The 27,976-nt window shown below is 39.3% G+C and overlaps 3 protein-coding genes and 1 long non-coding RNA gene across 9 annotated transcripts in view; 2 read left to right on the plus strand and 2 right to left on the minus strand.

Moving 5' to 3' along the window:
- The window catches only part of SHISA5 (shisa family member 5), a 38,536-nt gene extending 30,865 nt beyond the window's left edge, over window positions 1-7,671 (minus strand). For all 4 annotated transcript variants that reach the window (XR_015695907.1, XR_015695909.1, XR_015695908.1 and 1 more), the window contains exon 1: window positions 7,439-7,671. Coding sequence is in view for 1 of the 4 variants with exons in the window: in XM_014065331.2 (XP_013920806.2) it covers window positions 7,439-7,505 (67 nt within the window). In the remaining 3 variants the exon portion in view is untranslated. The remainder of the gene's footprint in view (window positions 1-7,438) is intronic.
- On the plus strand, window positions 6,760-22,178 carry LOC106548026 (uncharacterized). 3 transcript variants are annotated; one of them, XM_087709139.1, is made up of 7 exons: window positions 6,760-7,118; window positions 16,257-16,437; window positions 16,643-16,685; window positions 17,101-17,245; window positions 18,406-18,603; window positions 19,028-19,114; window positions 21,103-22,178. In XM_087709139.1, exons 1-7 carry the CDS (start codon window positions 7,058-7,060, stop codon window positions 21,153-21,155), a joined length of 768 nt encoding a protein of 255 aa, XP_087565265.1. In that variant the 5' UTR covers window positions 6,760-7,057; the 3' UTR covers window positions 21,156-22,178. The 3 variants fall into 3 exon arrangements, with proteins under 3 accessions (XP_087565265.1, XP_087565267.1, XP_087565266.1); XM_087709141.1 differs by lacking the exon at window positions 6,760-7,118 and adding an exon at window positions 7,678-7,920; XM_087709140.1 differs by lacking the exon at window positions 6,760-7,118 and adding an exon at window positions 14,747-15,203.
- Window positions 22,179-22,583: 405 nt separating this feature from the next.
- LOC148048004 (uncharacterized) lies at window positions 22,584-24,203 on the minus strand. Its single transcript, XR_015695910.1, has 2 exons — window positions 23,604-24,203; window positions 22,584-22,807 (listed from the first exon to the last, which is right to left on the minus strand). It is a non-coding gene; the product is annotated as an uncharacterized LOC148048004 (long non-coding RNA).
- Window positions 24,204-24,354: 151 nt separating this feature from the next.
- The window catches only part of PFKFB4 (6-phosphofructo-2-kinase/fructose-2,6-biphosphatase 4), a 64,294-nt gene continuing 60,672 nt past the window's right edge, over window positions 24,355-27,976 (plus strand). The window contains exon 1 of the mRNA XM_087709149.1: window positions 24,355-24,623. Within this exon, the coding sequence (XP_087565275.1) occupies window positions 24,542-24,623 (82 nt within the window). The 5' untranslated portion in view covers window positions 24,355-24,541. The remainder of the gene's footprint in view (window positions 24,624-27,976) is intronic.

Consider the following 27,976-nt stretch of genomic DNA (forward strand, 5'->3'; position numbering starts at 1 on the left):
TTTTTAAGTACATAAAACAGCCAATCCTTTATTATTTCCTTTTATTTTTTCATATTTACAGAACATCTTTCAGTAACTATAAAATCTGAGATCACGCAATATGTAGGATTCAGCTCGATCCCTATCTTATATTTTCAAAATTTCTATAAATTCAAATTTTCTGAGAAAATTACTTAATATTGCTTGGTTTCTCTGTAATGCAGCACTCCACACATACAGAGAAAATGAATTGATACAGACCACAATACTGAGAAGCACCTTCAAGGTTAAATCTAAACTTTCGATCACACAGCTTAGCCTCTCTATTGATCTTCCCTTGAAACACAACATTACTGAAAAACTGCAGTGCTGTGGACATTCTCTTGCTGGGTGGGGAATTCTGGGAGTTGAAGTCCACAAGTCTTAAAGTTTAGACCTCTAGCCTAGAGTTATGAATTAGCCACAACAAAGCTTTAATAAAGAATTCTGGATGTAGAATCCCATACTGAGCTCAGCAATTTTTCTACAAGGTTTGGCTAAGAAATCACAAGAAAATTTTAAATTAGCTATATAATTAGAGAACATCATTATATGCTGTCAAGTCAAAGGCCCTTCAGATCTTTCAATACAACTTCCGCTGCTACTATAATCAAGTCCATCCACCTTGCTGGCGTTGCCCTTTCTTTTTCTTTCCATCTTTCTCAGCATTATAGAGATCACGACCACGAGAGAGCTGGCTCTTGCATAAGTTCTCTACAAAATGGTACTTTAAGCCTAGTTATTTGTGCCTTATTTCTCTTTCTCCATCTTTAATAACTTGTCTTTTGTATAAGTTTTCTGAAAGTTCTTTAAGTTTCTTTCTGAGATCTGTCCTGGGTTTTTGAGTCTTGGCGATTTATTTATTCTATTTATAAATTTATTTATAAGTTTCCACTATTCATCCTGATATCCAGCTTTCTTTCTTTTGCTTCTTGGTCTTTGGCAGGCTCTTTTCTCATTTATCCTGTAACTTATTTGATTCCATTCCATCAGTCCTTTGATTTCCTATCCATGGGGAACCACACTTCAAAATATTCCCCATGCTCTCCATGAAATCAGAATGAGTAGGATGGCACCTTTCCAGACTAATACATTTTATTAAAAGGCATAAGTTTTCATGAACTTTAGCTTTGTGTATGTGATGAAACTCATGAAATTTGAATCCTTTTTCCTAAAATCTGTTGGACCAAAAAGATGTTATCCCACACCCCCTGATTTTTTTTTACCACTACTAAAGCCAAGCTCTTCTACAATGCCTTGAAAAATGGTATGTGCTCAAAATCATTGTGTGGAAAATGGCTGAATTGTTCTTTAGCTTAACTTGGAACTTGCACAAAAGCAGTTCATGACCTTTATGACTGTCAGACTTGCCCACACCTCTGCTGGTGTAACTGAGCTCCACTTCCTGACACCAACAATATAATTATTCTGATCTCTGTGTATTCCTTCTGGCAATGTTGATTATATCCGGGTGTTGCTTGTTTGAAAACAGCCTTACCAATAATGAAATAGATTGGCAGAAACTGTTAAGTCATTCTCCTGCTACATTTTTGTTTACCAGATTGTGCAATTTAACCACATACTTTCTTTAATATTTACATCATACTTTCCAACCACTAGCAGCATATCCAATTTGCACATTCTGTCAATTTCAGATTGGCTTTAATCATATATGACTATATTGTTTGTTCACTGATTGCTAAAACAACTAGACACGAAGACAATTTTTACCCTCATGTCATCACTCTGCTAAACGCATAATTCTCACAGCACTGTCTTATGCCTAAGGATATCTAACCATGTAGTTAGAGTGTATTACTATTATATTTCTCATCTTTCCTATTACCTGCTCTTATTGTATCTTATATAAACTAAAAAAAGTTGTATCTTATGATTTATCACTTTCTTGCTTCCATTTATACTGAGAGCTTATCCACTTGTGTCCAATCACACTTGGCTAATGAGGAACATTCTATTCTATTTTAATATTCTAGAGGTATTGTTTTCAAAGCAATGTGTGTCCTAAGTAGTAAACATTATTAACTTCTCAGAGTATCTAATTCTAGTCCACTTCAATTTGTTGATGTCTAAGAGAAAAATGTATAGTTGACTCAGTTCATTTTTTTGCTATGCAGTTTTCCCATGTTCCTGCTTACATTTCTTGCCCTCGCTGTGATTCTGTCTTTACAGCTTTGGATTTTCGTTTCCCTACATGGCAACATTAGCAACTGGATGTCCCAAAGGCTTTAATCTAGCCTCCGCACAAACAGTATTAATACTCTGTTCGTTCTTAGTAAAATCATCTGATACTTTATCAACTATACTGCCCACGCATTGGTAAAAGATGCCTTAGAGGGTCCAAGAGGGATATGCAACTCTGAGGGTAATTGGTGACATGAGCGTTTTCTCTCCCTCTCTTTAACTTTTTAATTGCTCACTTTTAGCTTTGTTCATAATTCTGTTTTAAAAGTTTGTATTTATTTAAACCACCCAGAGTCTCTTAGGTGAGATGCGTGGTATAGAGAAGTGATCAATAATTTGATCAAGCAATTTACCGCAGCCTTTTCCATAATATGAAATTATGTTTTTGCTATTGGCCCCAGAGTGGTCATCGATCTTCCTATTCGCTGCTGCCCAATATAAATGTCTGTTTGCTTTAGCTGGATTTTGTTGTTAGGTATTTCTTCAGATTATTACAGAGATTAGAGAATGCATTAAAGACTGACAGCCAGTCAGTAGATGACTGGATTGTTCTAGCCCACTTAGCATTGTCTGTTTTAAGGACATCTAACATTGCCTTAGTATCGACTTTGGCCCAAATTAACCTTTTATTTTGGGCCACCTCTACCTTTTTGGTGAGCCATCTGTCAGCCATGTTATATGGTCTTAAATCTGAGCGGCCCCCGCAATGACACGCTTCCAGGCTGATGATCACTATTGTCGCTAAGATGTACCATGACCTCCGAAAAGATATTGACTTTATCTCTAGACACACAAAAGAGATCCAGTATACTGCTTGAATTGGCCAAATGGTATGTATAAGGATACATATGATTCTTATCCTTAACTCTCAGAATTTGGAGATAACTCTTAAAAATTAAGGAGACTAGGAGCAGGCCAGTAGCACTACTTTTGCAGTCTCTCGAGAGCCAGAGCATGGTTATCAAAATAATGGTTACTCCCTTGGGACTCCATTCTTCTGGGCGAGCTCAGAGGGACCCAACCGAACATTCAAATATCCAAAGCTGGGATTACTTCCACACTTTGGGTGGCCCTGTTGGGAGTACACCCCTGGCACTCATCCCTCCCAGGAACAACCCCTAGACTCACTGTGAGGCAGTAGGATTTGAGAAATTACTGTTCACAATTATAGCAGGGCTTTCACCTAATGAAGTTTAGCATCTTATCCACAGCAAATTTCTTCTACTGTACTGTAGAATTAAAAAAAGCTCCTTTTTCAGAAAGAGTAGGCACTTGTAGAGTAGGAACTCTTAGGAACCACCTGTTTTCATCCAATTATAGTATATTGTCATTTGCATAGACCTATAATATTCTCTGAGGGCCTCTTCCTCCATAGATGTGTCTAGGTGGGTCACTTTTTCCCAAGATTTTACAGTAACACTCTCTGTATTCACATTCTCATTAATAGCCTGCAGGTTTTGATAATTTAAAGAAGAATATTTATTCAGGTGGTCTAGTATAAGGTTCATTAGATGTATGGCAGCTCATCTTATGTTATCTTTTCCTATGTATATAAAGAAGCATTCTAATTGTTCTATTTTGTTTCATTATTTTAATATTGGTTTACAACAGGGGTGTCAAATTCAATTTCATTGAGGGTCGCATCAGGGTTGTGTTTGACCTTGGGGAGTCAGGGGGCATGACCAGCTCAATGTCTGTTTTCAGCTAGGACGGTGTCCTGCAGCCCTTTGCCAGTGAAAACAGAGTTCCACGTGAGACCCTCCCGAACTCTAGTTTTGCTGGCAGAGGCACCACAGGCCAGTCTTTTGCTGTTTCCAGGACGGCCTCATGGGCCAATCTAAGCACCCTACAAGCCAGATTCGGCCCATGGGCCTTGTGTTTAACACCCCTGGTCTACAATAGTAAATATATATTTTATTTTATTTTTTTTGCTGTATATTCTCAGCAGAATTTTTAAATCAATTTTATCCATTTTTTTTTATTATGGTAAAAGAGACATAATGTTTATTGCAAAAGTTCCCACAAATTCCAATCTCTAAGCAGCTGCTTTCTCACCTCTGGATGGGATTACAGAAGATTAAGAACTGTAGTTCTAATGCACCTAGAAAGCACATTTTGGAGAAGAGAAATGTGTCGGAAAAACAAACATGTCCTTTTTGCTACATAATTTGCCTGAATTAACTGGCAGTTAATCCTCAAATATAGTTCAAAACATCGTGACATGTTTTAATCACTGGTTGGCTAGAAAGTTGTATAGGGGTGAGGGTGAGAAGGATGTTTATCATGAAATGAAGCACACAATGAATAATAGCTAAATCTGTCCCTTGCCCTGTTTTCTTCTGCTTTTTCCACTCTCTGCGATAGCTGATTGGCTTTTGCTTCACTCCCATCCTCCATGTATTTCATTCTATTGACTGATTGATTTATTACATTTATATGCCACCCTTTTCCCCGAAGGGGACTCATATTATTTAAACAGTCACCCTGCACTGCAACTTGTTAATGAAATCATTAAGCAAACATGTTATTCTGAAACATGTGTGTTAGGTTTGCTCTATAAAGACTAGCCTGCTTTTTTCCTGGATAAACCTGCCCCATCTGTTTAGGATGTCTAGCAAGGCCTTGTGCATAGTGCATTGAATCAGAGAAGCCAGCTATCATTAAACCTGCCATCCTGGGCCCAACATTTGGGAAGCCAGGCTCTGCATGTCGCAAACTAGGACAAAGGGTATGATGGAGGAGTAACATCTTAAAAAACCTTGGTCCAGCTGGCCAGGCTGGTAGCACCTTGTAAGGGCCCCCTTCCAGGGTTACAGGAGAAGATGGTCAATGGTTTTGAAGGTGGAAGAGGGCTGTATGCCCCAACGGCAGATAAAGCAGCAGAACTATCTTCTAAGAGAAGGGAAACTCTGATTACAAACCTCCACTGCCTTGTAGCTATATCCACTACTGGAAAAGGCTTCAGGAGTCAACCTCGAGGCAAAATCTGAAGCTGGAGTCCCGGAAGCAGTTCGTGACTATGTGCAACCATGTTCTGGTAACTCCTGCAACGCAGCTGGAACCAATCATATTGACTCTGCCGTTGCGTTGGACTATTTCAGTGACATGGAGAGGGGGGATCTGCTGTTTGGGTAACAGTCTATCATCCATATTAATCTACCCTCATGCTGGAGAGGACATTCCAGCTTTGACTGGAATGATACCATAGTCTTTTGAGACTGAAGGATGCTCATGCAAATGCCAGCTATCACAAAGGATACACAGACACACTAATAGAAATGATATGAATACTAACCAATTGAAATGTACCAGGAAGAGAAAGGCTGTTTTAGAAATGCTAGAGTAGTAAAAGGATGAGACAGAATTTGAAGGGTGCAAGAAATAGTCCCTTTCATTATTTTCTGTGTATGAAATTTAAAACTAGGTAAACACTTGGCAACAATATCTGTGGGGAGAGCGGGGTGCATGAAGGACAAAGGAGGGCTGCCTCATCATGGCAAACCCCGTCTCTTCTGAAAATGCACTGAGCCTTTACACACAAAAGCATTGCAGGAGTGGAGATTGCAGCATGATGGCAAATCAAGAGTCATTATTTTGACAAAAAGTTGCTGTTGACATCCATAAGTGCAAGCGTATAAAAGTCTGTAAAGCCTATAAAAAGCCTATAAAAGCCCAAATATCTGATATTCAAAGCTAAGGGCAAAATTGTAATTGAGCGGATGTTCATGATACTTCCCTCATTGATCATCCTCAAAATCTTGCCTTGATAGATGTTTCATGGTTCACATTTTATACTATTTCTGGTCCCCCCCCCCCTCTCTATTTTGTAAGTCAAGGAAAAGGAGCTTCCAACCTTCAGTGTCATGTCTGTGACTGGATGGGACAGGAACCATGGTTTCACCATGCTAGAATACAGTATGCTTAATTATGCTTTACTGAATGACAATTTTGTTTACACATGCTAAACCACAAATCATGATTAAAATCACAATGGTTTGGTTCACTGGGTCCCCAAAGGAAACCACAGTGATATCAAAATGATAAGACCTGCACAATACAATCACACAAATGTCACTCCTCCAAACTTGGGTCCTGACAAGGGATGCTAGTCACATCATGCACAACATTATCACCCCCTCTCAGATACCATGTCACATAATAAACTAAACCCATACCAAGAAAGTATTAAGATCCTAGTCTGGAAAAAATTAGCTTTAATCCAGAGGCTGCCGGTGGGGGGCGGGGGGGGGGAGAGTGGTTGTATTTAATTGGCTCAACTTTAATGCCTACTGCTGTAATCACTGTTTCCGGTAATTCCTTCTGGAAACAAAATTAACATCCAAGTTGTTACTTGTTTATTATCAGAATAAATCTCACACTTCCTAACTGGAAAGAAATGCCAGCTTTGTACAATCTAATTCCAGAAAAGTCTGGAAATTTTCATTTCCAGACTTTTGTAAGTCAAATCAAATGTGAGGAAAAAAAACTGAATGTTCTGCAATGTGGGGGGGAGGGGGGAGGGAATGAATTTCTCCCTAAGGGAGAGAGTCAGAATACAAAATACAGAAGTTCATACAGAGATAAGCAACAAAGAAGTTGCACAGAGCACAGCAGTGAGTCAATGTGGTTTTGGTCTCATGGAAAATTCCCCTTGGGAGACTTTATGACACCCAGGCAGAGAAGTGCTGTAAAATTAACTAGACGGGGCTTTGGTAGGACCAAAATGCGGGTCCCTTGCTTCTCTCTCCCAGGCAAATCTCGGAAACTGTGACGAAGCCACTCACAGCAAAGTAACTCAGACGATGCTTGGGTGAACAATCTGCCCGCAGCAGAGAGGATGCCAACATTCAGCAACAGGAGTGACCGCCAATTTAACCCTATTGCGGCCACCGGTTTAGGTAAGTAAAGTTAATTTCTGTCACCCCTCCTGATCACAACGACTGCCTGCCCCAACCTGGCGCCCACTCGCTGTGTTGAACCACAACCCGTTACGCCAAACAGCCCTGGCTGTAAGCTAAGCGGGACTGATGAGAGCTGTAACGTCACCCAGCCGTGGGAAGGTACGGCCGTCCCCTTGGAGTCAAACAAGGCAGAGGGTTGCCAGTCCTTGATCCCTGCCTTTAGCGGTATTCTCGACTGCTTCAGCCGGTTCCCCAGAAGAGGGCTGCCCACCCCACCGGCGCCCAGCCAGCTCTTCCCTCCAACGTCCGTCACTCACCGCCGGGCGGCAGCAGGAGACCCACAAGGACGCAAAGGCTCCAGAGGAAACTCCAGAAGAAGGCCATCGTTTCCCTCCTCCTCGGCTTGGGAGCAGCTGCGCCGAAGTGACGACAACGACGACCCTTTCTGCCGTCTCTCCCTGCGTCGGCGTCTTGCAACGGGGCGTTCCTTTAGCCCGTCAAAGAGCTCCGCCCGTCGGATGTGCCACTCCGGAGAAGGGTGGAAGTTTTCTCTCTTTGCGCCCGCACGGAATTCTCCTTAGGTTTCGCTTTCCGTTTTAGGGCTGAGGTCCGCGCCGGATGTCCCGGGAGGCTGAGAAACAACAGGATCAAGTTCAGCCGTCCGTGAGGTGAAGCCACCGGGGTGTCCTTGTGGAGCCAGGGATGCACGTGGCGACTGGTGCAAGTGGCACAGTTCGCCTCCTGGCACACCCTGTAGTCGGGAGTTGGGCCGGACCTCCGCAAGCCAAACTTTCTTAAGGTGCTGAACTGGATTTGCCCTTTGCGTTGCTGTTGTTGTGGCAATGTGATTTATATAGCATGGCCTTCGGACTTTATTGAATGTACTTAACCTATGGTGCCTTTCCCCTAAAAACAGTGATTACATCACCCGTTAAACAAATTAAAGAAAAAGGTTCCCCTTGCACATATGTGCTAGTCGTTCCTGACTCTAGGGGGCAGTGCTCATCTCCATTTCAAAGCTGAAGAGCCAGCACTGTGTGAAGACCTCCCCCTGCTCATGTGGTTGGCATGACTAAACACTGGCGCATGGTGGCTGTTACCTTCCCACTAAAGATGGTTCCTCTCTTTCTACTTTTTTACATGCTTTGGAACTGCTAGGTTGGCAGAAGCTGGCACAAGTAACAGGAGCTCACTTCATTATGTGGTGCTAAAGATTCAAACCGCCAAACTGCTGACCTTTCTGATCGACAAGCTGAGCATCTTTGATACTGAGCCTTAAACAAATTAGGAACTAGTTAATGTGTGGATCCAATCTCTGATGGTCTGCATCATGTCCTTGTCCGTAATTAATTTACTTAAGCCGTAGCTTGATTCTCACAGCACACTGTACTACAAATTAACATGGAGTGGGATCATACAACTAGATTACCGTAATTTCTAATTGACTACCTCCTAATTCAGTGTTGTGTGAACCGTAGCTACTTGGTGACCTCACACTACACTATGCCAAAAGCAGTGTGATTTTGTTTTTGGCTTACATGTAACGGTAGTGGGGAATCCAGCCAAATCCAAGTTTAATTATGACTCTTAATTATGACTCAGGTTCCTTGTGTTGGCCCGGCAAATTAGATTCCAGAGGCATAGCAGCAAAGCTTTTGGCATGCAAAGTTACTCAAGTTTTCAGACACCCAAAGCAGGATAAATATTACTGCTCCCAGTGTATATTGAAAAGAAGGTCCATTTATTGATGAAGTAGAACCACTAACCACATGTGATTCTGGGCAGCTGAACCATTGGTTTGATGACTACATGGGTTTTTATAAGTTTCAGAGATGCTGCTAGGGGAAGTTGTGCAATGTCTGAAATGCCCTTAGAAGATTGTGCAATGCAGTGAGCTTTGTGTCTTCTGCTAAATGGTAGTGGGTTAATCCTATTATGTCCTGAAGGGTCATGTCCTGTTGAGCACCAGGGACCCTACAATTCAACCCTGAAATACAAATATTCCCTTCTTTCAGTCTTGTGTTTCTATTACATGCAAGGCTGCAGAGGTCCAGCACACTGACACAGCAGCTATCAGTTTCAGTGCTCTCAGTCTATGAAGGGAGGAAGAAACAATAGCAATAGCAATAGCAGTAGACTTATATACCGCTTCATAGGCCTTTCAGGCCTCTCTAAGCGGTTTACAGAGAGTCAGCATATTGCCCCCAACAATCTGGGTCCTCATTTTACCCACCTCGGAAGGATGGAAGGCTGAGTCAACCCTGAGCCGGTGAGATTTGAACCGCTGACCTGCTGATCTAGCAGTAGCCTGCAGTGCTGCATTTAGCCACTGCGCCACCTTGGCTCTTAAACACCCAGGGAGGAAACAGAAAGAGAAGTGGGAAATTCCGTGGCACGACAAAACTACGCTTGACTAAGCCGCGCCCGATTAAACCGCGTCGCTGACATCAACAGGGCAACAACAGCGAGCGCGGAGAAAGAAGGGCGCTTTAAATAGCGCTTTGAAAGCAAGCCAATTCAACTTAAGGTAAGGGTTAGGTTTAGGGTTAGGTTTAGGGTTAGTTTAAGGGTTAGGGTTAGGTTTAGGGTTAAGGGTTACGATTAGGTGTAGGGTTAGGTTAAGGGTTAGGTTTAGGGTTAGGTTAAGGGTTAGGTTTAGGGTTAGGTTTAGGATTAGGTTTAGGGGGGTTAGGGTTTAGCGTTTACAGCGTGCTTCTGTCTTCGCGCTGTCGTCGCCCTGTTGATGACGTCAGCTACGCGGTTTCGTCGAGCGCGGTTTAGTCGAATGCGGTTTTGTGGTGGAACCGGAAATTCACAGTCATTCTGGAACTTGGCCATTTTCACTGAGAGAATGCCAAAAACAATGGAAATAAATTCCATGGGTGCCTTTTCTAATCAGGACTCTTATTGCCTCCCCACCCCCTCCCGGCAAGTAGGAAAACCTCCACACAATGAACCAGCAGCCTTTTAATTTCTAACTAGGGGTGGGCTGCTAAAATTTTTGAAGCCCACCCCTGCTTCTAACTTTGTAGGTACATTGTTGAAAGGTGTGCTACAGATGAGTTTTCTTATACCATGCTAACTTTACTATTAAAATGGTAAATAAATTAATTAAAATCAGATGAGGTATGGAAACTCAACAGCAGCTAAAAATATAAGCTTAGGAGTTTCCCCTCTTAGACAAAATAGAATCAGGGAAACAAGAAAAAACATTGAACCAAGAAGGAGCTATTTACAAGAGAGTCCAGTGGCACTAATTTATTATTTGTGCCTTCAAGGCGGTTTTTGACTCCTGGTGACTGCAGTTTTCATGGCAACGTTTTTCAGAAATGATTTGCCATTGCCTCCATCACAGGGCTGAGAAAGAATGAATGGCCCAAGGTCATGCAGCTGGCTTTGTGCCTAAGGTGGTACTAGAACTCCCAATCTTGTAGCCTGGTGGCAACATTACACCAAACTTATAGAGGGTACAATATGATCACAACTATGCCTTCTATTTTCTCCTCTCCCATCCTATACACACTATGTAAGACTTACTTCCTAGAGAAGACCCTACTATTCTTCCTAAAATAATACTACTTTCTGATTTGTTTTAAAAGAGAACCAAAGTGGCCATAACGTTTGATATGCTATAATATCCATTTCACCATTGATTTTGTATATGACGGTGGATTATTTATTTCATAGTATTTCTATTTCATCCAGTAATTGCAGTCTTTTCACTGAAATTCATATAAGTATATAATATAAACACTACTCCATTTTCTTCTTTTTTTCATGGTTTTAATTTTGATTTCATTGTCATTGGAAAGCAATGCCCTCTAGTGTTAGAAATCGGGGTTGAAGACTTAAAAAGAGAAGTTCTTAAAATCAAAGGGAAACTGTGTCTGAGTTACTTGAAGCATTTACAAGGCATCTGATTATTTTCTTTTACACTTATCACCATATCCCAGAATTATTCTGGACAGCTTGACTTGAGTAATACTGAGAACACCAACACCAACATAAGCTGACAATATCAAATATCTTTTTGTTAGAGCTGCCTTGATTTCTCTTTTTAATTTGCCATTAATAGCTACATACAAGGGAGAGAAAGTGACAAGAAAAAAATGCCCTTATTGAATCTCTGCTTGACAAGCAACTATTAGAGATATACAATAACTAAGAACAGGAGAATTGAAAAAAATACCTTGCCCATATTCCTAAAATGTTCTTCACATTGTGTTTTATTTATAGCAGGAATATAAATAAAGTTTTCTCTGACCTTCAAAGTAAGGTTGAAGAAATAGTAAGGTGTTCAACTAAGAAAGGGGAGACCCAAGCTAAGATCCCAGTCCTTAAAATAATTGAGGCAAAATAGTATCACACACATTTTGTATATTTATCTGTTCTGACCAAGAGTTGGCTTGCTCTTAGTTTGGCCCGGATCAGGCAAATGGGTAGTAGTGGCAGCAGGAGGCTCTGCCCACCAACCCAGACACTTCTGCGCATGTGCAGAAGTATCATGCACATGCGCGAGTGCGACCAAACTAGTAGTAAAAATATTGGCAACCCACAGCTGTTCTGATCTCTTATTTTATATAACCTTTTCTCCTGTCAGATTTTATCCAGCTGCTCCTTCCCTAGAGAAAATACTGAACAATATCATTAGTCCTTTCTTACCAAAAGGAAAAAAAAAGTCTCCATTGTTAAAAGTAGGTCAAACAACACATTTCAACCAAAAAAAATGATGTGAATGTAAACATCAGTGGTTGAACTGGGCTGGGCTGATGTCCATGCCAGAGCCAGGTGATTTGAAGTTGACATATGGTCTTTCACAGTCCCCTGTTTCTTTTTGCAGGATCCTTTTTTCTCTTTTTCCCCTTTAATAAGTAAATAGAAAGGGATTAATTTAGAGCCAGTTTGGTGTAGTGGTTAAGGCAGGGCTGTTAAACTGGCAGCCCGCAGGCTGGATGCATCACACGCAGGTCACGCCCACTCCAGCTTCGCGAAGGGGAAAACATCTCGATACATTATGTGACGGCAACCTGACGCCGCAGGTTTGACCTCCATGGGTTAAGGCATCAAGCTTGAAGTCAGGGGGCTGAGTTCTAGTCCTGCCTTAGACAAAGACAGATGGATGACCTTGGGCCAGTCACTGTCTTTCAGCCCTAGGAAGCAGATAAGTGCAAACCATTGCAAGGACTTGTCTAGGCAATTATGAAGAGTCAACACTGAATTTATAAATAAACAGCAAATTGGCCAGGTCGATGATTATATATACCTCTTGAGTTCTTTCCTTTTGTTTTTTGTTTTTACAATGTATCACAGATCTTTGCAGGAAGGAAGGAATAAAAAAAATCAAATAACTTCCACAACTGTGTGATTGAAGCTACGTTCCTTTGTGTGTCTGCAACACATGTAAATACAGGTAGTCTTTAACTTACGACCACAATTGAGCCGAAAATTTATGTTACAAAGCGAGACAGTTAAGTGAATTTTGCCCCATTTTATGACCTTTTGTGCCACCGTTGTTAAGTGAATCACTGCAGTTGTTAAGTTAGTAATATGGTTGTTAAGTGAATCTGGCTTTCCCATTGACTTTGCTTATCAGAAGGTAACAAAAGGTGATCACCTGACCTTGGGACACTGCAACCTTCATAAATATGAGTTGCCAAGCATCTGAATTTTGATCACATGACCATGGGGATGCTGCAATGGTCATAAGTGTGAAAAAAGGTCATAAGTTATTATTTTTTTACAATGCTGTTGTAACTTCAAATGGTCACTGAACAAATTGCTGTTAAGTTGAGGACTAACTGTAATTACTTGGAGCTTTCACTGCATGGTTAGGCCAACCATGTTGACTTCTCAATTCCCATGGACCTAAACCAGGGTACAATACAATACAATACAGAGTTGGAAGGGACCTTGGAGGTCTTCTAGTCCAACCACCTGCCTAGGCAGGAAACCCTATACCGTTGGGTTGGGCAACTATGGTACCTTTATGGCCTGTGGATATCAACTCTCAGAATTCAATACTTAATATGAAATGAATTATGTAACTATATATTATAACCCACAAGGAAACTATCCTGTGCTTGTATGCTTCTAGTCCTTTTAGTATAACATCCAAAGCTGTACGTGTTAAAACTACTTATTTAATAAAAATTCAGAATGGAAAATCAGTTTCTTCCATCCCTAATGTGCCCTAATCTCTAATGTAATATTGTAATATTGATCCCTAATGTATCAATTTAGAAGTACATGTAATGACTATGAAAGATAAATGTTAGCTTCACATCTAATATTTCCCTCTTTTCTGGAACAAAATTCAGATGCTATATTTGGGGCATACAACAACCTGAAAAATTCTAAATGAGCATTTTTCAAACTTGGCACCTTTAAGATGTATGGATTTCAATTTCCAGCCTCTTGTCTGGGGAATTCTGGGAGTTGGAATTCATATATCTTCTTGAAGTTGCCAAGTTTGAAAAACACTGCTATAAAATAATGATGGCGTGTTTCAGATTACATTGAATACATAACACCACTAGAGGGCACTGTATCATTCACAAGTAATACCAGTTCCACATCTTTCAGAGCAGTACTTCTAAGCCTTCTGCTCTCTGGGGAATTCTGGGAGCTGACATTTTAAAGTTGCTAAGGTTAAGAGAATGCTCAAATCAAACCAATATAGGACAATGGGAAAAAAGAGCTATTTGAAAACTGTAATGCCTTTACTACAAAACATCTAGCACTTGTGTGCTGGTGGGATGGATGGAAAGGAAAACTAATTGACATTTCTGGCTTGTCTTCTTAGATGTGATGCTTTAAGGAAACCATAATCCTGTTTCTGATCCTTACACATTACTTGGTTGCTATCTATAAGCAGGCCACTCTCCAGAGTGTTAGAATGTGTAATTAAGTATTTATACTCTTAATTTTAATTTTGGCTACTTAAATAATCAGATTAATTTCTTCCTAAATGAACAGCGCAAATATGTATAGTTGGTTTCTCTTTTATTATGCTTCTCACTTGCAGGAGCACAACTATGCATAGGAATCTGCCTCACTACCTGAATAAACCCTGAATTGTTTTGCCATGTGGTGGATCAAGAAATCAGATTAAATATAATGTTGTAAAACAATGGGTATAAAATGGTGTCTCCATATAGGCTACATGGAAAAATATGCTGAGTCAGATGAGAGTTGCAGACTAACAAATTTGCACCAGCAACCCATCTGGAGTATGTATACAAATATAAGCATTTTGATTTCCCTCTCTTATAGTTTCAGAGTGAAGAAATATATTACTATTCCACTTTCTGGCCTGAAGAGGTTTATAATGTTTGAAGGATGATTGGATGCTTGCTCTGCAAATATAAACATACTCTCTACATGCTATGTTTGATACACTAAATCCAAAAGTCTGTTTAAGTGTGGCATCATTTTACTGTCCATCAGAACTTCTTAACCAGACTCCTGTGATTATTGTTCCATTTGAAACACTACAAGCCTTGATTGGAAATTCTGTAAATGGAATTGTGGGTCAGTCAAGCCTTTGATTAAAAAGCCCTGTGTGGTTACAATGTGAGAAACGTTTGCTTACTTATTGACTCAATTTCAACTTTTGGCTTAGTGGGTCATGCTTGTATAACCTCGAATTGGATTCATGTATTGTGGCTTATTGCATTTTGACTTGAAGTGTTGAATGAAGTCAGCTGCATCTGGCTGAACTATCAAGTTATAGTTAAGTAAACCATGGCTTAACATGCTATATGAATATAGCATTTGGCTATTCGTTTGGTACCAAAAATTTTATGTATATTGCTTTTATAAATAACTCAGGGTGGCAAACATATCTAATAGTCCTTCCTCCTATTTTCCCCAGAACAACCACCTTGTGATGTGAACTGGGCTGACAGAGTGACTAAGGACACCTAGCCAGCTTTCATGGCTAAGGCAGGATTGAAACTCTCAGGCTCCTGATTTCTAGCCTGGTACTTTAACCACTAGACCAAACTGGCTCTATGCATCAGTCCTGAAATATACTTGGCATTTAAGCATATCTATGGTCCATTACAAACCAAACCAATTCAGGTAAACACAGTACAACTTCCAATACATCACTTTCCAATTATATTGGGACTGCAATTCTCCTCATTACTAGTTATGTTGGCTAGTAACCCTAGCAACTCAGGGTAATGTACTAAAAACAACTCCTGGAATTTTTATCTGGTGGGAAACTACCCATAATTCACTGCAGGGTTTCACTGATTATCTATCTTCGGTCTACCTTTAGGAGTCAAATCCTCAACCCTGAAATCAATTAGTTGAAATTATGCTGTAGAAAGGCTCAACTAGTGTCAACTCCTAGGCTGAGTTTATTCACAGCTGCACTTACATTCCCCTTATTATTTAAGTTCACTCATTAATTGCTCTGCTAAGGAGTGTTACTGCTAAAGGCTGCTGAGAAGAGTGTAACCTAACTTGTGATAAAATGGCACTATATGGAGAAGGAATAACAATTGGTAAATTGGATATTTTAAAAAGAGGCTGTTCTTTTTTTCTCTATTCAGCAAAGAAAGTTAAGGAATATAAGGCTTTAGTAGGGGTACTTTATATTTTTTGTGTTTTTGGTTAGCCAAAATGTTCTATATTTGTGAAATGGAGCAATTACTGTAATAAAGGAGATTTTAGTTATATATTCTCTAGGAGGAGAATATAAATGTAATATATATTATATTCTTCACTTTTTTTCTTATAACAGCAACCTATGAGGTAGATGGAGAGATTTAATTAGACCAAAGTGTATTAGCAATGCTTTAAAAATATTTTCTGATTTGTTATATCAAGTTTAATTTAAAAGTTATTCATTTGACTTACATTCCATCTCTGGGGAGTATTCAAAATGGGTAATATAATTTGAAAAAATAGTTTTAAACATGACATGTTATACTGAAATTGATTTAATTTACTGATTAAAACTTCTTATGAAAAAAGAGCTAGCTTGCTTCCCCAAACAAACTTGGAAATAGAAACTACATATATGAAATTGGACAACTATTTTTTTTCTGCAGCAACTAACATGTTTGAAATTGTCTGGCATTCAGTAATGTAGGATATATCAGTTGAATTTCTTCTGTCTTTTAGCATCTTTATCAAAAGTAGCTAGTCCATTGCCTGTGCTTCAATCAAATGCCAGATCTCCAAAATGCAAGGGCTCACCTTTCTCATTTTATATAATTCAAAAAATGCTTGAGAGAACGAAGAGAGGAAAATTAAAAAGAAAAAGACTGACCAAAACTTACATTGGATCTCCAAGTAATTTCAAGTAAGCAAAAATAAATTTGTGTGTGTATATTATAAGCATTTTATCTTTGCTATCTTCTTTGGAACAGTTGCTTCTTAGAGTATGTCTTCATTTGTGCTGGGGATGGAAGGTAAAATTTAAAAACATAGCTTGTACTATGGGAAGCTAATACACATGTCTGGAACTTGTATATTTTCACTGATATTAAAAATTTAATATATTTTAGATATCTGTGTCACATTGGACGGAGCCCCCAGACGGAGTTTGTTGTAAGTAGTTGCCAAGGTCTATAACTACTCCTTTGGGATCATATCTTTCCCATTTGTATTTATTTTGAAAGCCTTGCTATTAAAGCAAAAACTGGTTTTCTGTTTGTTAAATTTACACTTTCACTTAATGTGTCAGAAAAGTGTGGTCTAAATGACTTATGATATGCAATGAGATTTTTTTTACAAAAGTCTTCCCATAAGCTTGAAGCAAATGGGCAGACTTGCAATTGCCAAAAACTTGTTTTTCTTATTTCTTATTTGCATCTTTATACTTTACTCCTTGCACAGTAAATCTTCATGTTTGCTTCAATGTTTACAACCCTCCCTCCTCAAACAGTGAATTTGGTGAACTTGAAGCAAAGAGGCTCATTACCATTCTTCTGATATAAGTTGTTATTATGGGTTTATCTTGTAGACCAATATAGAGCCGGAATTAAAGATGATATTTACCCAAGCTGGTATAACACAAGATCACCTGAAGGACAAGAGAATATCAAAAAAGATTTTTGAAACAATTGAGAATCAAGGGGGAATCCAAACTGTTTTAAAAGAGACAAAAGGTATACTTGGACAATGATGTATAGCTATCAGCTGTTTTCTGCAAATACATGTAATGTTACTACACAAATATTGCAGCTTCCAGTTCATGTTTATAACTTAATGGGTTATATCCTTTAAGTTTGTCCAATAGTTATATAACCATTTATGTAACAATAAATGTAAGATCCTGAATATAAAATACATGTTGGATAATTCCATTTATTAATCCTGTATTCCTCTACCATGAAAAAGTCTGAACTGCTATTTATGTCAAAATGTTAGTTTACAGGTTGTCCTTGACATACAACAGTGATTATTCATTTGTTTAGTGATCATTCAGTTACAATAGCACTAAATTACTTATGACCATTTTTCAGAGTTACCACCTTTGCAGCATTCCCATGATCAATAGATCACAATTCATATGCTTGGCAATTGGTTCATACCTATCATTGTTGCAGTCTCCCAAGGTCATGTGATCCCTTTTTGTGATCTTCCCACAAACAAAGTCAATGGGGAAGCCAGATTCATTTAACAATCATGTTAACTGTAGTGATTCACTTGCCAACTGTGGCAAGAAAGGTGGTAAAATGGGTTAAAACTCAGTTATCAGATGTCTTACTTAACAGAAATGTTGAGCTCAATTGTGGTTGGAGGTCACCTGTATATAACTTGGGGTTTGTATACCTAATGCATGGAAAATGGGGACTGAAGTGGACTGGATTAGATTTGACTAGCTAATAAATCAGATAGAAATCAAACTACTAAATAAATCAGCTGGGTGAGCTGGATTCCATTCTCAGTCATTGAAAGGATTGTTGTTGTTAGTTGCGAAGCCGTGTCCGACCCATCGCAACCCCACGGACAACATTCTTCCAGACCTTCCTGTCCTCTACCATCCCCTGGAGTCCATTTAAGCTCATGCCTACTGCTTCAGTGACTCCATCCAGCCATCCATTCTCTGTCGTCCCCTTCTTCTTTTGCCCTCAGTCTTTCCCAGCATTAGGCTAGTCTCCAGTGAATCCTTCCTTCTCATTAGGTGGCCAAAGTATTTGACTTCCATCTTCAGGCTCTGGGCATCTAAATAGCAGTCAGAGTTACATGAAAGGATTACATTGCCAAATACCATGAATGAACAATACATGCAGTAACACCCTAACTATGCTTTCCTCCATTTCAGAACCACGTGGATTAAACTGTAATGTCCTAGCTCAATTACCCTGCATGTCTCCTTCCAAAAAGACATCCCACCATAATTTGATCCAAAGCTTGAAGGAAGAGCATCTGAAAAGGGCACACAGTGACTATCACCTAACTCCGGTCAGTCAGGAAGATCTAATTTGTCAGATCAAAAAAGGAACATCATTAAAACAGGCAAGTATCTTCTTTTGTATTATTATTTTAGGATTAGTCCCAAAAGTAATTTTGGAATTAAATTTGACAGCAACTTTAGATGCTGAAAGTCCTGCAGGAATCTTTTAGTTAGTTGAGGATAATGGAACTGAATAACTGAATGTTACAGGCTAGAAAATACTGCATAAGCAAAAATATACACAGTAGAGAGTTTTACTGGCCTTAAGTGTTATATATTGAGAATAAAATGGGTTGCACATCTCAATGACAAACAGAACAGCATTGAAAAGATCAGCAAGAAGGTGGGTGTTTCATATGGGCATAATAAAACTCCCTCTCCTTCCTATAAGCAATGGATTATTTAGCTAGTTCTATTAATAATTAGTTATAGGTTTGAACTCCTTAAAAATGTTTCAATATTTAATTTTGTGTTTCTGAGAGACAGGTAGCTGAAAATCAACTTTCCAAAGATGAAGGAATAGTAGCTGCACTTAAGGATATAATTCAGAAGAGGCACACAGCAATACCGGCTTCAGGTACACAAAATATTTAATTTGCTCTCCCTCCCCTCCCCCCCCCAGCAAGAAATAAGGAAAGCTGCCATGCATGCTAATTCTTTTAAAGAAGCCCAGGCATGTTAACTGGAGGAAAGTCAATTGACTCCCAAGAAATAGTCCAATATTGAAAGACTGGCTGTATCTTTCCTTTTAATACTAGGACCTTATTAGTCAATGAGAAATGTGTGTGGCCTGTAATCATTGATTGGATTTGCTCATTTAAAGCCCTTCATGGTATTGGACCTGGGTACTTGAGAGACCGCCTGCTGCCAATTACCTCCAACAGACCTATTAGATCCCACAGACTAGGCCTCCTCCAAATTCCATCTACCGGCCAATGCCGATTGTCTACCACCCGGAGGAGGGCCTTCTCTGTGGCTGCTCCGGCCCTCTGGAACGAGCTCCCCGTGGAGATTCAGAGACTCACCAGCCTTCAGGCTTTCCGCAAAGCCCTTAAAACCTGGCTGTTCTGACAGGCCTGGGGCTGATGAGTTCCCGTCCCCACTTGAATTGTGTGGCTGTTGATTGTTTTTAAATTCTTATTGTAGTTGCTTATTTGTTTTTTTTTCCTCTTGTCTGTATTCCCTCCCCTTGATTTGTTAGCCGCCCTGAGTCCCCGGGAATAGGGCGGCATATAAGTGCAATCAAATCAAATCAAATTATTATTGATACAAACTTGAAAAATCTCATACATTTTGACAAACCTAATATTCACTGTTTTGGATTTTTTTAGAGTAAGTAGCTAGGGCAGAAGGCCCAGATTCAATCCCTGGATCTTTAAGGGCTTAAAAAAACTCTATTAAATTTACAAACTAAACTAAGTTTTCCTTCAATGTCACATGGAACAATTCATTCAGTTATTTTAAAGTATGTTTGATAAATATTCTGAATTTCTAAGTTTTACTATGTAGTGATTTTGAAATTCTTGAGATTTATGCAACTTTTTATTTTGGGAGAATGAATTAAAACCTAGTATATTGCAGTTACGTTTCCATTTTAAGAACAAAGATGTTTGGGGCTAATATTCAGAAATTGATTTGCCCATTGATCTTGTAGCAGACAAGACAATAAACTGAAGTCAGGTCTGTATGGCTGATTTGCAGAGGCTAAACCAGCTGATGTTCTGTGTTCTTTTTTTGTTGTTATTCTGAAGATAAAAAAGAAGAGTTAGGTAGTGATTAACCTCAGATTGACTATTTCTAATCTATATTTAAAGTCAGTAAACTTTTACAAACTGCAATTAGGACACTCTGCCAATCAATCCCAAAGATTAAATGATACTAGATGTAACAACAAACTGCCTTAATACATTGTGCAAATATATTTATCACTCCCTAAAAGGGTGGGTCACAACATTTTCTATAGTCATTTTTTTGCCTCTAGTTCTTAAAAGTTGTTTTATAGAATGGTTAATTAATCCCATTAATCCTGAAATTGGAATGGAAGTGATTGAAGCAAATATGAAATTGAAGAACAAGATTAGGAAAGTATCAACAACTGGGGAGACAATGGGTGAAACATTGACAGAGAACAGTAACTTAGTATTGAATTTTGAATGTCAGTTGGGGAAAAGATATCCCTATGAGCGTTTATAGCATCCTATATGTGGGAAGTCATGGCCAACTGTCTAGCTGGAAGTTTATTTGCGAGATTTATTAAATGAGGACTGCCGGAGTTTTCATTCAGAATACAATATATTGCTGCAATATTGCGGTTTCTAATAATTCCCTACCTGTATGTTTTTATAGCTGATATAGTCATTTAAAACTTGTATTCCTTACTTCACAGACTACTCTTTTTACATTCATTTAAGATAAAATTATATACTGAGAATTTAACTTTGTCTAAGTATGGATGAGAGTGCATTCTATTCTATTTTTAAACAACCCCCCCCCCCATTTCTAGTATTTTAAATAATGGCTTCAGTGAGTAAAACTACTTGCATCTTCTTCAATCTTTTCTTGTAGGTAATGAAGAGTTTCAATCTGACTTGGAGTATGAAGATGAATGGGATGACTAAAATAGTGCTTACCTGCCAGAAGCAACACTGCTTGATCTTTCTACGTTGCATTTATAACTTGACTTTTTAACGTGATAATAAAATGTTTTCTTATTTTTCCAGTACTATAACAGAGTTACTAATTTAAAACGCCAGACTAGAAACAATCTTTTAATATTTTGTCACTTGTATTTATTTATATTTGTATTTATTGACCACTTTAATCCCAGGAGTCTATTTTGAGCTGGATCCAGATTTAGAGAAACTTGAAATTGTGCTTCTTACAATATTTCAACTTGTTAAATTTTATAATTGCTTCCATTCCTATCTTTAGATAGTATCTTTTTGATTCTTACATTTTTAGATAAGCCTAGCCTGTTCTTCCCTAGTGCTTTGTTCCTATTTTTCATTTTTCTAGGTAAGAGGATAAGGTAGAACTTTGCAAGAGGGCAAAGGAACCTGTAAATTCATGCTCCCCTTTTAGGGGAGGTGTTCAATGATTTTTGGTGGGGATTATAAGAGACTTACCTTATTTGGTTTGGGATCTCAGGACATCTGGAAGATACCAGAATGGGGAAAAGACAAGGTTAAACTAAATTCTGAAAGAATTTGAGTCAGTGTCAGGAAGCGTTTGATCAGCTGGAAATGCAGTACAGCAAAGTAGGAAATATATTGCCAATAATGATATTGTCCATGTGCCCCTTAGCTCCATTGCAGCTGCCTAGGCCTGTGTCAGCTTCTCCACAACTTCTGCTGGCCTACCAAACTCTCTCTGCCACTCTCATTGTCCTAATAGGTTGGGCATGGCTGGATCAATCATGTTTTGGAAGAACCTGTCAGTCAGTGTGGCAATAAGTGAAAATTATGGAAGCTTTAATATGGCAAAGAATAAAATACTATTTCATTATTTCTGCCATTGTACTTAGACTTTGAGAATTGTAGAATATATTAAGATGACTTTTTGGCTTGTCAGACTTGTTAATAAAATTGTTTCAATGCTATTCATATTTATATTGATAGGAAAATAAAATAAAGGATAATTAGAAGCTATCAATTTTGGCATTGAGTTTGAATTGTACACAGCAGGAACATCCACAATTGTTTTGAGCATATTTGGAAAAATACTGGTGGAAGAGGTTCGGTCAGAGATAAAACATGTAGGTGCCAGAAGACAAATTGATTTAGTTGAAAATAACATGTCAAGCCAAAGGTGGAATCTGAAGCCCAAATAATAAATCATGTACTTGCTCCCTTCAACTGCCTCAAAATGGCTATTTTGTAAAAGGCAAACTGGGGAAGCTCAAAAATGCATAAACAGACAAATGTATATTCTTATTCTCTTCTTTACCTCTGAAAATACTCTTTCATTTCTACAATGTTCTCTTTCATCCCCTAAGTAACCATGGTCTTTTTTTTCCAGAACAAATGGGCACATTTCAGATCAAAGCATTGTGTTCCAGTTATTTTTATTCTCTAAGAATGCATGCATGCCAATAAATAGATATGAAAAACAACACCATTAGAGCATCAGGGTTATATGAAATTCACAAGAAATTGTAACACACGAACACACACAGAGTTTGGGGGCCAGGACTGAAAATTGAGAGACTGAATTCCAATTCCATCTTAGGCACAAAGAAATCTGGCTGATTTGGGGCCACACACACTGGGTTCTAGGAAAAAAGGCAAAGAGGAAACAATTGTGAAAATCTTGCAAGAAAACTGAAATGATGTTGCCAGAAATCCAAATACCTAGGTGTCTGTGTGCACACAAACACCTGACCATATGAAAATGGAAAGTATGTCTTCCAATTGGTTGTCAACCACAGGTTAGCAGATCTAAACTAAATGGTCTTTTTTCTCTCATGAACACTAAAACATGATTTACTGGCAGTCTTAAGAATTGGATTGTCTCATTTTGACTTCTCATTGCATAGTATATAAAAATAATTTTTATAATGAAAATTAGCTTAAAATAATTCAGAATTATTACTATAAGGAACCGTTCAAGATAAATATCAACCTTGGAGTAGTGTTGATTTTAACAATATGCATTTCCCCATTAGCTCAAAGGGATTTTTAGAATTACCTACTTAAAAACGTATGGCCCTATTCCAGATATCAACCTGCTATTGTAATACTTCCTTCCTAATGATTAGGTAAAAACCCATTTTTCTTGTTTGTCTTGATCGCTACCTTGTAAACTATTGCGGCGAGACTTCTGTAAATCAGTGCTATGCTCCCTAAAGTAGGAAAATCTTATTTCCCCTAGATATGTCGGTTACTCAGAAGGTAATTGGTGGTTTATTGTAATGGTTAGAGAATGTTATATACCTCCTTGCGGGGAAGTGTCCCCTTTAAGAATGGTGGCTGTGACAGAAGTGTGATGTTGTTTTCATTATAGCTAGATGTTTTCTTTTAGAAGCCTGAAAAGTCTCCTTATACCGGATCACACCATTGGTCCATTACCTCAGCATTGTTCACACTGATTGGAGACTCCAGAATTCAGATTTATGTTTTCCCATTCCCCAGCTTGTCCAAGCATCACTTTGGAATCGAGGTCTTCCTGCATGCAAAGCAGGTTCCTTATCGTCAAAGCGCATTGCATTCCCAGTATGGAACATTCTGATCTAATCTTTGCAGATCTGTAATAAAACCGATGCGAGTCCCCGCCGGGCCGAAGTGGGCTGTGTGCATGCGCACATGCGCATCCCTATCACACGGTTCGAAGCTGACTTCCCCATGCTTGCTTAGCCTGCTGTTGGGTTGCAACTTCTATGCGTCTTCATGTATATATATAAAAGCCCACATCGGCCGCCTCGGCCGAAAGGAATGCGGAAAACCTGGAAACGGCCCTTTGAAAACATTAAACAACACAGACACGCCGGAGACAGAAGGGAGACCTCTTTGGGGCGTATGAAGGCGAGATTCACGTATGAATAGGTTTGTGGCTGACGGCAAAAAAAGACGAATGAATGCCGGCTGCCCACGTCTTCCTCTTAGCGACACCCGAGTCGTTTTGGGACGGAAAAAGCCAGCGAGGATGGCAGCAGTTCTCCCCGCCTGTTTCTCCGCCCCCCTGGCCGCTTCTCGCCAACCCGCTTGCACCAGCGGCTGGGAGTGCACACGCCCCCCTTCTCCGCGGCGAGGAGCGGGAGACCCTCTTCTGGGGCTTTGCGCCCTCAGCAGGAGGCTCCTGCGGCCGCCGCGGATGAGCCTTCCCCGCCAGAGGTCGGTGTTAGCGACCGGGCTCCCTTGTCGCCCGCAGACTTCTATGGGCTCGGGCTAGCGAGCGTGCGTGCGGCGGCCGCCTTTTGCTCTGCCCTCTTTCCTTCCTCCGGTGGGGTAACCCGAGGCTGGCGGCGCAGCGCCGGGGAGCGGGTGGCAAAGGCTCAGCCGCGGCACGGATGTCGGTCTCCAGGTGCTGCAGAGGCGGCGGAGGAGACGGCGCTAAACCTGAGCGCCTTTTGCAAGGCCGGGCTTGGAAAGGTAAGGCGCCGGGACGCGGGGTCCGTAGATGACCTGGCTGTGAACGTGTTAAAGTACAAGCGCCCTGGGGAGGGGGCAAGTGAAACCTCACGTACACGCAAGACGCCACCGCGGGGCAAGAGCGGCGGATTCCCGCCTCCTTCAGGCTGCGGCGGAGAGTGCCGCTGGTCGTCGCTATTTTTGACTCCTTTGCTTGCTTCCTTTCCCTCCCCAGCTAAAAAAAAAGGGGGGGGATTTACAGTCTGCGTTCACTGCTTTTTCTTGCTCGGCCTCGCCCAAAGGAAGCTTGGAGAAGGGTGGGAGCTATTTCCCTGTTGTTTTGCTTGCTTGGCTTTCCCGCGCCCGGACTCCGTGCAGCAACCGCCTTGGCGTTGCTCCCCTGTTGCCTTCGATGTGACCAGCTTCGCCTGTGAACTCCTCCTGGGGTGACCGCCGTTCTCCTTAAGTCTTCTGCTTGTAGCAGACAGATCGGCTCCTACCGCCAAAAATTCTTGGTTCTAGAACTCCAAGCCGAGGCTTTTGGCTTTGAGAAGCTTCCGGCCCTCTCCCCTACCCACTTCTTGTTGCTTTTTATTTACATTGGCCTCTTCTTCTGTTGTATTTACTACACATACCTGTCCAAGAAAGCGCCGGGTGGTTTCTTAAGAATCGTCTCTGACCTCTCAGAGACACTTGTTATTCAAGAAGTGGTTAATTTTATAAGGAACACACGTAAATCTGACAGTGAGATGTATTGAGAGGCAGGCTACTGTTTTTCCTCTTTCAGAATAGAATAGAATATAATTCCTTATTGGCCAAGTGTGATTGGACACACAAGGAATTCGTCTTTGGTGCATATGCTCTCAGTGTACATAAACAAGATACATTCGTCAAGAATCATAAGCTACAACACTTAATGATAGTAATAGGATACAAATAAGCAAACAGGAAACAATATCAATATAATTTCCATCTTCATAAGGGCTTTCAAAGTAGATTCGTTGGGGAGGATTGCAGGATTAAAGATTCACTTATTTTCACCATTGACATGTTTTTTATAGAGATGGGTTGGAAACAGATTGGGCCTTTGTCACAGAAGAAAGAGTTAACTCTTACTACTCTTAGATTACAGGAACTGAGTTCTTGCTTATGCCAGCTTTTAACATTAATGACTTGCCTCAATCCTCTAATACTATTTTGAGACATCAGTTTGCTTTGGTGAGGGCGCCACATTAGGAGAGAATGTGGGCGAATTTCTGTATTCACAAAAAACTGAGATCAGTTATGACTACAGGAGCAGTGTTTTTCAAGCTTGGCAATTTGAAGATGGGTGGAGGATTGTGGCTGGGGGATTCCTTGAGTTCCCAGCTTGAGAAACACTACTGTAGAGAGTGATAGTGGCCGGTTCCATGCAGGAAATAAATAGCACTGAAGATTGTGAAATTTTGCCTCTGAGGGAAGAATGGTTTTGTTTTTCTGGTTGCTCTTTTACAATTTGTCAAAGTAGCAAGGTTTTTTTTTTGTACTAGTTGCTATGAGACCGTCAACTATAGATGAGTCCATACATGTTGTATTTCAGTGGTAGTAATGGGTTATTACTCGGAATTGCATGTTGCAACTGCATTGTTCACCGATGGGTCAACTGTGGGAGTTAACTTTGCCCTTTTTATACATAAAATATTATAATGAAATAGAAGCAGCAGCCAGGCAAAGATACTATTACAGCATAATCAGTGTACTCTTTTATAATTTGTACCTGCATTAATATGCCTCTACTTGGCATCATAATCCTTTCATATAAACAAACTAATAATCTCCATATCAGTTATTTTGCTTTAAGCTAGAAAGCAATTATTAGTTGCGTTTTATAGGAGTATACACAGTTTATTTGAGTATAGGAATATTCATTTTCATATGAACACAGTTGTCATATTTTGTAAGTTATGCAGTATATACTCATAGATACCTACATAGATTCAAACTCAAGGACACTGGTTGAAAATAAAGAGTAAGGCTCACATAGTCAAAAGATAGCACTTGCCTCCATAGGTTACAGCTGCTAATTTAGCTTCAAATATACCATTGTATAATGTTGAGGAGTGTAAGGCTACTAATAACTATTAGATGACTCTGAATAGGAGATAATATTAGTGCTGGTGTATCTCTAAATATCAGTTACTGGTGAGATTGAGTAATATGGTACATTCACATATCCTGGTGGCATGTGGAGGCATGTTTAAATTTGTTTATAAATGGTGTGATAGGATTGAATTATGCAATCATTTTCAATGTTTATAATTAAATTCTGAAAATATTTTGGAGATCAATTGATCTTTCTATGAAGTAGGCTAAATACGGGGCCCTGAATACAGAAAATAAAATTAAAAATAAAGTAGATGAAATTATTTTGAATGAGACCTAAGGGAATTCTGGAAATAATGTTTTAGAAATGTATACAGGAATAATAGTGATGTGTTGAAAAATGGAATTAAAATGAATGCTATGTTTTATTGTCTGAGAAGACAAAATGAAAAAACAAAACCAGATTTAATTTTAAAATGTATCATATTCATATATGTTTACATACATACATATGTATATGTATATGTATATGTATATGTATATATGTAAACATAGATGTCTTGATTTAAAGATAGAAAGTATAAAGTAAATAGGTTTTAATTACAAAATTTGTTTATTATAAATTATTACAAATAAATTATTAACATTAAAATGGCTTTGTACTTCTTTAATAATAATTTAACTCTTAAGTGGCTTACAATTAAAACTTGTATCTAATTAGAATTTTAAAAAAAGGAAATCCTAACACTACTACAAATTATTAAATTGTGTTATAATATATTCCTAGTAGTAGCAATTCATAACACTAGTATCCTTATTCATCCCAATTTTATTTAGCTTTAAATTTATCCCAATTTTATTTATTTTATTGACCCTTAGTTCCCTAATGCTATTTCAAAATCAGGAAAACAAAGTTTTCTAAATATTGGGAGCAAAGGGGTGGATATTATATCTGGTGGTAAAATATTCCACGGAAGACACTTGCTGCAGAGAATGCACATCTCTGAGTTCTTTCCTCAGTACACATTTTATGAGGATGCTCTGGGTAGAATATGCAGACTGATAGTTACCCAGGGCCAGTCATATAGGATTTCCCAAAGATTATACAGCTAATACACAATTTACAATTACTTTTAGTGACTGTTCGAAGTTACAACAGCCCTGAAAAAAATGGCTTTTCACACTTGCCACTGTTGCAGCATCTCCATGGTCATTTTATCAAAATTTGCACACTTGGTATTTATGACAATTGCACTGCCTTGGAGTCATGTAATCACAATTTGTAACCTTCA

Source organism: Thamnophis sirtalis, unplaced genomic scaffold (genome assembly GCF_051295495.1).
Source record: "Thamnophis sirtalis isolate CommonGarterSnake01/CBP01778 unplaced genomic scaffold, rThaSir2_p1.2 scaffold_3, whole genome shotgun sequence".
NCBI lineage: Eukaryota > Metazoa > Chordata > Lepidosauria > Squamata > Natricidae > Thamnophis > Thamnophis sirtalis.

Bases quoted from the DNA above. Each gene is read 5' to 3' on its own strand.
- LOC106548026 (XM_087709139.1), top strand. From the start codon at position 7,058: ATGCCAACATTCAGCAACAGGAGTGACCGCCAATTTAACCCTATTGCG. The intron at 16,438-16,642 runs GTAAGCAAAAAT...AATATATTTTAG, and splicing joins GGATCTCCAAGTAATTTCAA to ATATCTGTGTCACATTGGAC. The intron at 18,604-19,027 runs GTATCTTCTTTT...AGAGACAGGTAG, and splicing joins AACATCATTAAAACAGGCAA to CTGAAAATCAACTTTCCAAA.